Source organism: Sprattus sprattus (assembly GCF_963457725.1).
Source record: "Sprattus sprattus genome assembly, chromosome: 19".
NCBI lineage: Eukaryota > Metazoa > Chordata > Actinopteri > Clupeiformes > Clupeidae > Sprattus > Sprattus sprattus.
Window position 1 is genome coordinate 26,452,359 of NC_137917.1, and position 12,500 is coordinate 26,464,858.

The 12,500-nt window shown below is 43.5% G+C and overlaps 3 protein-coding genes across 6 annotated transcripts in view; 2 read left to right on the plus strand and 1 right to left on the minus strand.

The window, feature by feature from the left end:
* The first annotated feature begins 7,011 nt into the window (after window positions 1-7,011).
* LOC308380288 (telethonin) lies at window positions 7,012-8,755 on the plus strand. Its single transcript, XM_080857574.1, has 3 exons — window positions 7,012-7,062; window positions 7,222-7,390; window positions 7,697-8,755. Exons 2-3 carry the CDS (start codon window positions 7,254-7,256, stop codon window positions 8,061-8,063), a joined length of 504 nt encoding a protein of 167 aa, XP_080713700.1. The 5' UTR covers window positions 7,012-7,062; window positions 7,222-7,253; the 3' UTR covers window positions 8,064-8,755.
* A 144-nt stretch (window positions 8,756-8,899) lies between these two features.
* Window positions 8,900-11,499, minus strand: ccdc127a (coiled-coil domain containing 127a). 3 transcript variants are annotated; one of them, XM_080857567.1, is made up of 3 exons: window positions 11,436-11,499; window positions 10,802-10,934; window positions 8,900-10,490 (listed from the first exon to the last, which is right to left on the minus strand). In XM_080857567.1, the coding sequence occupies exons 2-3, from the start codon at window positions 10,920-10,922 to the stop codon at window positions 9,796-9,798; spliced, it is 816 nt and encodes a 271-aa protein (XP_080713693.1). In that variant the 5' UTR covers window positions 10,923-10,934; window positions 11,436-11,499; the 3' UTR covers window positions 8,900-9,795. The 3 variants fall into 3 exon arrangements, with proteins under 3 accessions (XP_080713693.1, XP_080713694.1, XP_080713695.1); XM_080857568.1 differs by having other exon boundaries at window positions 10,802-10,931; window positions 11,436-11,483; XM_080857569.1 differs by lacking the exon at window positions 11,436-11,499 and having other exon boundaries at window positions 10,802-11,378.
* A 277-nt stretch (window positions 11,500-11,776) lies between these two features.
* Window positions 11,777-12,500, plus strand: part of LOC308380279 (succinate dehydrogenase [ubiquinone] flavoprotein subunit, mitochondrial-like) — a 9,735-nt gene continuing 9,011 nt past the window's right edge. The window contains exons 1-2 of one of the 2 annotated variants that reach the window (XM_080857562.1): window positions 11,777-11,896; window positions 12,376-12,462. In XM_080857562.1, coding sequence (XP_080713688.1) covers window positions 11,837-11,896; window positions 12,376-12,462 — 147 coding nt within the window. In that variant the 5' untranslated portion in view covers window positions 11,777-11,836. The remainder of the gene's footprint in view (window positions 11,897-12,375; window positions 12,463-12,500) is intronic. The other variant, XM_080857563.1, reaches the window with a different exon arrangement.

The window sequence follows — 12,500 nt, forward strand, 5'->3', positions numbered from 1 at the left end:
CTACGCGGTTAAAGTAGCACTATGCAACAATTTGACACTTTTTGAGGTATGGTTTTATAGGCAACTAGTTTTGGTTCCATCCTCAAATTCATTTTAATAGCATATGGTCATGTGAAGGACAGATAAACACCACCACTATCCGTCCAAGATATGCCCTATGTAGTTCTGTGTAACGGGCTGGAGCCCCCTGGCAAAATGGAAGAAAAGATTTTACACGCATGACATTGCCAGCTATACTGCCAAAAGACACCAGTTAGTGTGTTGGCAAGCTTCTATCAGTGCCAGCTGGGCTGTTAGGTGGCGTTTGCAAGGTTTTTGCATGCCTTTTAGGTAGTTAGCTTACTAATTTTGGATAAGAACTCCCTATTGATACTTTAAGCTGTTTCATACATTGAGGTGCACTTGGCCTCTTCTTTAGGATCGTCTCTATAACGCGATGCCTGACTGCAGCAGCCAGGTGTGTATTTGGAGGCTGAGGTTTCCCAGATAAGAAATGCTGCCTATTTCACTGCGGCGCGTCTTACCAGAATCACGAACTTCAACGCATGACGTGACCGACAACATTTTTTTTTCTAACCCTACACAAAGTCACGCACTTAAATATCCTCTCTACGCAAAGACCTGATGTGGATAAAATGTTACTAGATGTCAGATTTTAATTCCAACCTCCTGACGCAGTGGTAATGCAATAGTCATGTTTTTTTTTAACTGCAGTTTTTTCGAGAAAAATACACATTGATTTTTAGTATATGGATCACTTTTGTTTTCAAAATAGCCTATTTATACTGATTTAAACAGATATGAAAAATGAAATCCTACTCAGACTCCAAAGTTGCTCTGCTCAAAGTTGCCAGCCCCCCCACCCCTTTTAAAAAAAAATTATAGCCGGTATTCGAATTATTTCTCTAGAAAACAGGCTAATGCTGTTTGATAGAGCTCATTATCACGATAGTTGAATAGACTACTTACTTTATTATCAATAACGTGTGGTTGATCCGGTCCTTCCCCACCGCCGCAGTGTCTTCACTGTGACACTGACACATCTGTTGATACGCATCCCTCTATTTAAAAAAACAAAAGACAGCTAGGCAATCGAAAGCACCACCCATTTGAAAGTCCGATTAGCAAATGTGAAAAATGTCCCTCCCTGACATGGCCCAAAGGGAGACCTGAGAGGTACGCCCGAGACAACAGTGGGCTCTGGCTCGATGCAAACCGTGTGCACTACTTCCTGCTTCCTCCTCTACCAGTACTCGATCATTGGATGATTTGGACAATTTAACTCTTTGTGTCCTGTCGAAATTTAAGATTTCACAGATAGCTTGATACCGGTATCTCAAGCTGAGCTGGTTGGAAATTACCTGGGAACAAAACGCGCAAAAATTTGATGCGCATTAACAGAAACCCACCTGGTCCCGGTATCATCGTGTCAGCAGCGTTTAACCTGCATTCAGTCTTTATTCGTTTTGTTTTAGTGTCGGTGGGGTTCATTTAAGGACTATTTCATGTTCTAACACGCGCAGGTGCATCGCTTGTCCATCCCAACATATGCTCTGGCAAGCCACAAGATGTCGCTTTTTTATCGGTTACATTGTGAACTGCTTTTAATCAGAAATCTAAGAATATACTTCTTTCAATACTTTCATATTTTTGTTATTTATTTTTCGTACATATGATTCATATGTGTTGTGGCACCAAAGTATCCCCTTATTTAATCGCAAGCCGTTTTCGCTGCACTGGTATACCTTTTATCATGCATCTCTGTGGTAAACTTCAACAGTTTACAGTCAGTCCCCTTGAAGTAGCTTTCTCTTCACATATGTTAGGATCGCAGTATTGTGTGTCCGCTGTTCCTCAAACATCATAGCGTCATGCGTCCATTCAAACAAAGGTCTGCGTGGGGTGGATTTTTTAGTCCCGCTCGCGCAGTCAAGATCATGACCCGCTTCGGCCCGCATCGTTCACCTTTGTCCCACCCCCGTAAGCAACATTTCGCAGGTGGACCTTCACACGGTAAGGATTTTCCAGTCCGGTCCGGTTCTCTCCCAGGAAAATGCCACGCGTAAATAGGCCTAGCCTACTACCAATTTTGCGCCTGCTTAGCCTATTTAAAATACTATTGCTGCTCACATAGAAACACGAATGAAATTATGTTGTTACAGAACAGAAAAATCTACTTTTATTTCATTATATATTTTTTTATATTTCGCGGGAGTCGCAAGCGTCGTTTTCTCCTCACTCCCGCACACACATCAAATCCCCCCCCCAGTGCTGGGACCCGCGGTAATCCCGTAGGCGTGCAGGCAGGCATCTGGAGTCTAGCTCGACTCGCCCGTGGTGACACGCCGTCAGCTTTGCCCTGGTTTTCCAACAGGTCGTACCACACGTACACCCTTGGATCACGTGTAACCACAGTTAGCGAGGACAGACCTGTACAGTGAGTAGACGTCATCTGCGGGGTTGTGCTATGCGCACATGTACGGTGTTCATCTGGCTGCACCTGTAGCTGTCACTGAGTGTAGGCCGTAAAGCCCATGTGAGATACATTACACACACCCTACATCATGTCAAGCCCTATGTAGACCATCAAGCTAAAGCACTGTCTGCCCCATTAGCTGGGTTTCCGTCCGACTTTTAAATGTGAATGTTTACCATTCGAATATGTATATAAGTATATAATCCCAAGTGGAAACGCTTGAAATTAACATAAAATGATTTGCACAGGATATAATGTGACTAAGGTTGATGTAACTGGTGTATTCGCATCAAATCGCATTTGTTGAGATTTTATCACGTGTTTCGTTAAAGTTGCCCTGAGCACAACTCTAGTTTTGAACTCACAGCCTATTAGGAGAGTGTCCCTTTTGAATTCGCATAGCACAGCGGATGGAAATGTTATTGTATGGCGGACCCAATGCCTGGCCAGTAGCCACCAGTTAGTAATGTTTGGCCACGAGTGAGCAAGACGTGGAAATTAGATGTGGCCGCGATTTGATAAAGCGTGGGAAATGATAATTAAATTGCGGCCACATCTTAATCATGCATGGCCACAAGATAAAGAATCTGTTGTTTACAACACCAGGCGCGCTCTGAAGAGTGGATTTAGCATGTGGGTCACTGCGTGTGAAATCAACAGAGGCCTCCCAACTGACCATCTTGGATTTGCTTTACACCTCATGTAAATACTGCCATTGTACTCAGTAGTTGTAGGCCTATCTTCTTTAGTAGCCTATTTGAGAGACTTTTAAAAGGGTACATGGACCTAATTCTACTGCAAAAAAAGGTTCCACGAGTCATTACTTTTGAACTTTTCATGCTAGATGATTTTCAAGGATTGTTGTACACTAGATGTCTTTAACTTCTAAAGTAATTGGCCACATAGTTACATATTTGGCAAGTTATGGCTTGATAAAAATTGTATTTAAACAATCTTTTGTGCTATGGAGCTTTTGCCCAATGTCAGCATGTCTGCATTTTTAGCAGGTGTGCAAGTGTCTTTTCCTAATGATGAAGCTGTGCTTAACCACAAGAGATTGTATTATAGATTAAGTTAAAAGATTACAATTAAATCAAATGTAGGCCTATCTATGTTTCGTGCGTGTTAATAGCCCTATGAAGCTCACCATCTGTTGTCAGTAAACAACAGATTCCGTAGCTAGTTATCAAGTTCGCACGCCATATTAACTCGGTCCACAACGTAGTTATCTCATTCCCTTGCCTTATTAAATCGTAGCCAAGCGAGTTATTGATGTTGTGGCCAGGCAGTAGCGTGTGGCGACGCAGTAATATTATTCCCACCAATGTCACCAAGTGGCTCTGCAGAGTAGCTCCCGATTTTTAAACAGAATATAATGTGGCTAAGGTTGATGGAAATGTGTTTATTCACATAAAATAACATTTGCTGTGATTTTATAAGGCGTTTCCGGTAAAGTTGCCCTGACAACCTTATGTTTTGAACACAACTGTTCACAACTCTCTCTCTCTCTCTCTCGATTAGAAAAGTGTCATTTTTTAACACGTCAGATGGAAGTATGTAGCCTACAGACTTTCTTTGGTCGAATTTTCAGGAATACACTTAAAATATGTTAATGAGTTAGACGAAAACCCAGCAAGTGTCTTCAATGCCAAGTTGCCCTGGATAAATGAATTTGTTTTTCCAAACTCACAGAGGATATTTATAGCTGTATCCAAGGAGGAGGAAATACAAAAAGTCCGTTTGGACATTGGTCAGGATTTAATGTGTTAGTGTCAGCAGACATTAGCTAGTCTACTCGAATGACATAGCTTGTGTTGACACAAGGGATATGACAGTTGACAGTTTTGTGCTTCATATAATAAGCCCTGGTATATTGTGTCTTGTTTAGATGAGATAACCTTAGCATCATATTGAGTTTGAGTTATTCTATAACACTGAAAATAACATTTGTTTGTGGCTTTGAAATGTAGGCCTACATAAATCGCATTTAGCTAAAAGAAGCTATTTGCCATGTCTGCATCTCCATGAAGGAAACTTTCCCCTAGAAGAAATGAAAAACCATTAGGGGATTCTCAAAGTCGATGAAAAATGAGGACGGTCTGTTCTGATGTCATGGTCTATGATTGCCTGTTACATGCTCCACCTCTGATGTCACCGTAGAATGATAGAATCTTCTGACTCAACACCCCCACATACACGTGTCATGGAATAGATGGGCCACTCAAATATCATGCACATTTCCAGGCCTTCACTTTAATGTCAGGTTAGTGGTACAAATAATACTTCAGTGAATTTGACACTCTTTCCAGTATTTGGAAGTAGCAAGAAGTGAGCGATTTGTATTGATACCCTGAATCTACTTTCTGTGATGTCGACCATACATTGAACATAGTGGTGGAATGTCATAATTGGGTAACGACTTTAGAAAGGTTACCTCAAGGATGTTGTCTCTTGTTATTGGGTAACGACTTTAGAGAGGTTACCTCAAGGATGTGTGTGTGTGTGTGTGTGTGTGTGTGTGTGTGTGTGTGTGTGTGTGTGTGTGTGTGTGTGTGTGTGTGTGTGTGTGTTGTCTCTTGACAGAGAAATGTCTTTTTACCACAGTGTTCCAGCCAATGCAAGGCAGGATCTGTTTCACTGGGGTGAGGCGTTCTCATCGCTCCATCCATCACGCGATGTACACACACACTACCACACACAAACACAAACACACACACAGAAACGCACATACAAACACACGTACACACGCACACACAAACACACACACACACACACACACACACACACACACACTAACACACATACACACAAAAACACGCACACACAAACACACGTACACACAAAAACACGCACAGACAAAGACACACACACACACAAACACAAAAACAAAAACAAACACACACACAAACAAACACAAACACACATGCACATACAAACACACACAAACACACGCACACACAAACACACGCGCACACAAACACACGCACAAACAAACACACGCACACACAAACACACACTCACACAAACACACACTCACACAAACACACACACAAAAACAAACACAAACACACACAAACACACACACACACACACACACACACACACACCCTGCTGGGGAGGTGTCCCGTTACAGAGAGGAGACGTTCCTTACCCAGACCCTGATGTTGGCAGGCAGTGGGGTATCTGTTCCTGAGGTAAAGTGCTGTTGGCTGCAACCTCTGAAATCTGAAGCTGCACCTTGTGTGGAATGCACTAGAAGAATTCCCCGTCAGTCTCAACACATTCCTCCCCATCAGAGAGGCTGGCCATTTCTTTTTCTTCTCAATCTTGAACGCTCCCGTGGGCACAGCTAATACTCTGTAGTGAGTTATTTACATCATCCATTTGTACGATTGCCTGTCATTTACTTTGGAGAAAAAGACATTGCGTAACTGAGATCATTGTTGAGGCCGTCAGACCTTGGAATGAGTTGAATTCACACACATTCTTTGCGTTCAGCGCCTCCTTAATTCTAAAAGCAGTGTGTTTGTTTCTATATAAAAGATAAAACTTTTTCCTAAATTCAAGGTTAAAGCCTAACGTTAAGACGTTTGTGTGTAGATAATACTGCTCTTCCCCAAGGCCATTAGCAAGCGTTGCCGTGACGAGAGATAACAATGCACTCAATCTCCTTGTGAAAAAAAAACAAAACAAAGATAACTGTGTGATGGATGTCCTGTGTGGCATGGCAAGATTCCGATTACATGACATTATTCCAGCACGGCTACAGAGGACACCTTGTCTGCTTTAAAATGAAAAGATATGAACATCCATTATCAAGACCTCAAAGAGGGCCGGTTGGAATTCTTGACTGCGGCGGTCCTCTCGTTCTGCATATGTTAGCAGTGGCTGTGGGGCATCCAGGTGATGTCATGACTTCATGGCCACATGAGTCCAGTCTCTCACCACCTTGTCTATGCCTCTTAGGCGCTGACAGCTCTTTCACAGAACAAGACCTCCAGATATTACCAGTGTCTGAGAAATTCTCACCTTAGAGTATTTTTAACTTCTATGGTCTCTGAAACATTCAAGTTAGGCAGGTGATTATTCACAGCCTCCAATGACCGAATTAATCTTTCATAATCAATAGATTATTTTTAAAATAATAGTAATTGTTGAATAGCCTTTGTTGGTGATTTGCACACTAACTTAGCTCACTAGCAGGCCTTTCTTGTGATGTGGGGACTACTTCTCTAATAGAAAGAAATGTCATGTCATTTAATTAGTGATGATTTGATTTGGATCCATACATTTGCCTCCAGCACTTGATAAAGACCCCACAGAGCCCCTGGGTCATGTTTAAGAAAGATGAGCCGTACATGTCACTCTCGCCCCCCCTGGAGCAGCTATGATGTATATCCATGAGATTGACCTGGGATTAGTCACCGCCTCAATTCATATGTTGTAGTAAACCAATATGAGGACATCTGCCATGGCGTAGTGGGCTAAAAATAGATGCGGCATTATTTAAGGGGGTAGGGGGAGCCCTTAGCGTGGCACTGGCTAACCACAGAGGCAAAGGTCACTTGAAGATAAGGCATCATAAGGTAAGGTTTCTTCCTGCCTAACAGGGAGTTTTTTCTTGCCCCTGTTGCCATTGTGCTTGCACTAAGGGGGTTCAGGCTCTGGGCTCTGTAAAGCGCCTAGGGGCAATTGTATTGTTATGGCGCTATATAAATAAAATTGAATTGAATCATTCAAATCAGGCGGATTAAAGGTCAGTCTCAAAAGGACGAAGATGCACTGCCTCAGTAGAACCCCCCGCTCCTGCCTGGTGAACTCTTACACTGATTTCAAGGAGAAGAATGAGCAGAGGAGAGAGGGCTATGAAGCTACCTGGTTGGACGTGGTGATGGAAACGAGGCCCGAGGAGAAGTATGTAACTGTGATTAAATAAAATTAGCACATTTTAAATTAATGCTATCTGTTACTGTTGCTTATGTGTAAAAGCAATCTCGACATTTCCTCGAAGTTATTTCCAACATCAAGTACATTATTGAGTATAATAATTCTCCCTTGTACGTCGCTTTTGAGAAAAGCGTCTGCTTAATGACTAAATGTAAATGAAAAGAATACAATTGTGAACACTATTGACATTCACTAATGTAAGCTTAAACACAGAGAAGTTTTGATGGAGTAATATTTTTCATGGTCATTAACATTAGTTTTTTTTCTCTTCAGTGTGAATCTTCTTGAAAACAATTCTTTGCGGAAGGAAACCTTCGAGCAGAAGCAGTGGACGCATTTCGTGGTGCGCAGGCACCCTGACCAAACTCTCCGCATGGGAAGATACGGAGACAAAATGCGCAGATACGAATTGCCCTACAGGAATGTTCTGCCACTACCACTTTTTGTGCCCAAGAATATTGCATTGCAGACTGAATTAAACCAGAAGCCCATACCGGCAGAAGATCGCTCCAGTGTGGAATTTGACAAAGCTTCACTCATAGGCGTTTGCACTTACAAAAAAGATCCTTCACAGATATGTCGGGACATTCCACCGACGATACAACCGAGTCGCCTAGACTTCAGAGCGTCCCGCGCCTAATGTTCAGTGCGCGCTGGAGCCCGAGGCAAGTGATGGCTGCGATGGAACGCAGGTTGGCTGGAGGAGACATCACAAGAACCGGACTGGACTTAGTGTGTATTCTTAATTGTTTGGATCCATCTGATGACAACCTGTGAGCTATAATGTTTGTTGTGCTCGACCGGTCAGTAACTTTGGTCTGTGTTGAAAGATGGCACGTAAGCCTGTTGCAGACAAGTTTTTTTAAAAACACCAGACACTTTTAAGTTTATGGGAGATGCAACACAGCCAATAGGCTATTAAACCATGCAAACATGTAGAGAGTAGAGTAAAACAATGATAGCCTATCCCTGAAGGTGATACTGGTGACTTAAGTTTTAAATGTTCGACAATGATACTGTCTAAAAAGATGTAATATAATCATGACAGGTCACAAATAACGTTGTGGAGTAAGGAGTGAACTATGCATACGAAAGTGTATATGAAGTGAGGAAGGTTATTGCAGATTGTAGTTGACATTCTGTGTGCAAGAGACAGTAGTAATCTGCTATCTTAGACTGCCATCTTGTGGACAAATATGGAAATATGGGGAACACTGGAGAGAACTGAACATTCAGGTTCAACACAGCAGAAACTGAATTCACTATGGATGAAATATTAAAAGCTATGAGTTATCCATGGACTGCCCATCCATGGAATGATATTTGGAGTGATTGGCCTTCGACTGTGTATTTGTATTGACGCTTGCCATAGGCCATAGCCCATTCACTGAATACACATTCTTCAAAATTACACAGCTCATTTAATAATAAAACACAAAATCAGATTGTGTGTGGAGAAACCCTACCTCCTAACCCTTAAATTATAAAAGGTTTCACATTCCCAGGAATTTATTAATCATGGCCTTTGGTGCAGTATCACACTTCCTTTTAAAAAGTTTAACATGAATGGAAAGCACACTTCACAGACTTGTAGTGTTCATCTACACAGTGCATTTCCTTTGGACACTGTATTGTTTAATCCATCAATGATGACAATGACAAACAGGAATAAAAACAGGAATAAAAACATGAAAGAAACATGTTCATGTAACAAATGGGCCCCATACAAGACTGGGTGCAACATAACACACACACACGGCAACCTCATTTTCATTGAGTAACTGATTCCATTGGCAGCAATCCCAGGACATAACATACAATTTGAAAGTGATATCTACAGCATTCTTTACCTTAAGTGGAGAGAAAAAATAAAGACAACAAAGATTTTTTTTACGGGAATAAAACTGATCAAACTGACCATCATTGGAGTGATTGTGTTGCAGAGACAGTCAGCCTATAATCTCATAAGATTATAATAAATGGCTCATACCCATGCGTTTGTGCGGCAGGAGTATTCTCCCCTGGGCGATCGTCAACCATCCAGCAGCAGAACTTCACTAACCTTGGCGGCGTCCACTGCCATTCTCTTGGAGGACTAGAGAAGTGAACTAAAGTGAAGTGAAGGGGTGGTAGATCAGGGTAGTGACCTTTGACCTTTGGGGGGGTGGATCGGGGTAGTGACCTATGACCTTTGGGACGGTGGATCTTCAGAAATCACTTACAGGTTATGGCTTTCCTTCCAGGGCAAGGGTCACTTGGGTGGGGGGGGTGACAGGTTCTCCCTTTAGCGCCTGCTCTGCCCGCTGGGTGTTTCACTTGGGTGGGGGGGTGAACGGTTCTCCCTTCAGCGCCTACTCTGCCCGCTGGGTGTTTCACTTGGGTGGGGGGGTGACAGGTTCTCCCTTCAGCGCCTGCTCCGCCCGCTGGTGCTTCTGCAGCGTGACCTGCAGCTCCCAGTACCTGAGGTAGAGCCACATGAGGCCGCCGTTCTTGCGCTTGTTCATGTTCATCACGTCGGCGCAGTAGCGGTCGTTCTTGAAGATGTCCCTGAGGTCTCCCTCCAGCCCCTCCAGCTCCTGGAGCTCGGGCTCCTTGGCGGCGCGCAGCAGCAGGTTCTTCTCCATCTCGTAGCGCCGGTCGCGGGGCAGCAGGAGACTGCAGAAGGCCCCCTGCCTCTCCACCAGCTGCTCCTCCAGGTCCCGCACCGCCGCCTGGGCGCGCTGGCTCCGCTCCTCCTCCCGGGCCAGCGCCTGGCGGAGCAGCTCGGCGGCCGCTCCCGACTCCAGCTGCCGGGTCTTCTCCTGATCCAGGGCCCGGCGCTGGGACTCGAGCTGCCGGCGCTCCTCCATGAGCTGCTGGCTCTGGGAGGTGAGGGCCTGCCGGTAGCCCTGCACGCGGTGCCGCTCCTTCTCCAGGGCCAGCTCCAGGCCGGCGGCCGAGCGCTGGGTGTCCCGCAGGGCGTCCCGGTACTTCAGCTCCAGGTCGTGGGTCACGGAGGCTACGTCCAGGTCATGGCGTGTCTTCACGTCGTATATTTCCTTCTGGGAGTCCCTCGTCCAGATCCAGCCTTTTTCGCGGAAATGGAAGAAGTGGCTCATTAGGCTACTAGTGGAAACATCATGAGAATGTGTTTGTGTAGTTTATTAACATTTATGTATGCTATATGTATATAAATACAGAATACAGATTCAACTCAATTGTTACAGAACAATCTAGTATTTGTGAGATATGGAGGATATCAGTTTTTTCATTAATAAACCAGAATGACACACCCCAACAGTAAGACTTTGTAGTAAAGATTCAAGAAAATGATCTAACTGAACTAAATTCATATCATGTCTGAAATGCAATTGTAAAGTGTAATTTATGCACACTTACGAAAGGCAGCCAGGCCCAGCATTGGCACAAGGAGAGCGTAGTTCCATTTGCCCCCGTCAGCAGCACCTCCCCGCGGCTCCGGCTCTATGTTCCACCGTGGAGGGTCATTCAGGTTGTTCATGGAGACGCCCTGCTGAGTTACAGGGGTACATGACTCCGAGTTCACAATACTCACCTTTCACTTCTTTTAATAACAGTGAGCTTATTTACTTATTAAGTGCATGACCTTCAAAAGGCCAAAAGACGTCTTTTAACGTAAGTCACCGTGCCTTCCATTGTATGACAGGGTATACAGGGTATGACAGACTATATAAATAGAAAACGTTAGGGCCTAGCTAGCCAGCAACGTTTCCCTGTTTACAACAGTGATAATATGTGAGTTCGAAATACAATAATTCATAATAACATTATGAGGAACAACACAGGGAGCTCTACAAATACAACTCATCTGCTGCAGAGGGACAGGCTGTAGCAGTAAACATTAGCTTGCTACTTGACCGTATCTTTAGTGGGATAGGACACAGTGCACCAGAGGACTGTTTTCCCTCAAGAGAACCAGTTAAACATCACGCTTGTGTTAACGTTGTTATTGCTCGAACAACAAGGATTCTACAAGAGTAGAAGCTGCGCTCACCTTGAAAGCCAAAACACTTTAGCCCGGACACTTATGCATAAGTTCTTCCTGGTAGAACAGCGCAATTACACAAGTTTTTACGCAATGAAAATATATACCATTCTGTCCAACAACAGGGGATTTGGTGTGGGAAATTAGATCCGTTTGAGTACATAACGGAGGTGTTTTTATTAATTAAAAATAGACACGTCAAGTTTTGATATTATGCGCTTAGATTGATGTATGTAAAATGCATGGTTTTCCTTAAGCCACTTATAGAAGGCAACGGATTAAAATTCTTCCACCCGCCATTGCTGACTGCGTAAGTGGTTTGGTCCGGTGGGCGGTGTTCTCCACCACATCTATCCGTCCCACACCGCCTCTCCTGCCAGAGACGTGGTACTACATCTGAAGCAGTCATCATGTCGACCGTGTGTGCAGCATCTCGACTTCTATCAAAACGGGTTTTGTCATCAAAAACCGTAAGTAGACCTATATTAAAACGGTGGATATTACAGCTTCAATTTTGTGATGATTCCTGGCTGACTTGGCCGTGCCTAAATTAAGTTATGTTAGTCATGAAGTTGCATTTAACCCCTTCGGCGACGTTTCGTAACGTCGGAAATTTCACCTTGTGTAACATCTCAGAGCAGCTTGTTTTTGTCCTTGTCTGTAGTGTCTAAAGCAATTGTATGACACGTTAGCACAACGTCTTCATAAAAGAAGGCCACGTTTGCATTGTTATTTGACTTTTTAACGTATTTTGTCTATTTATTTTTTTGAAATATGCATTTTTTTAATGTAACCTAACCGATTCACATTGTGTCATTGACATAAGCTATGCTTAAATGATGTATCACAGTTAAGCCAACTGTTGCTCTCTTTTTTTTTTTAATGTTTCTTGGCATTGAGGTGTAATGTGTCCCTTATTCTGCTGTTTGTCTGTGCTCTTCACTCTAAGCAGTGTACAGCGGCAGCCCAGGGCGCCTCAAGGAGCTTCCATTTCAACATCAATGGAAATAAGAATGATGTCAAAGTGTCAGACGACGTAAGGTTACAGATTTAAAACACTCTGTTAAGTGCAAT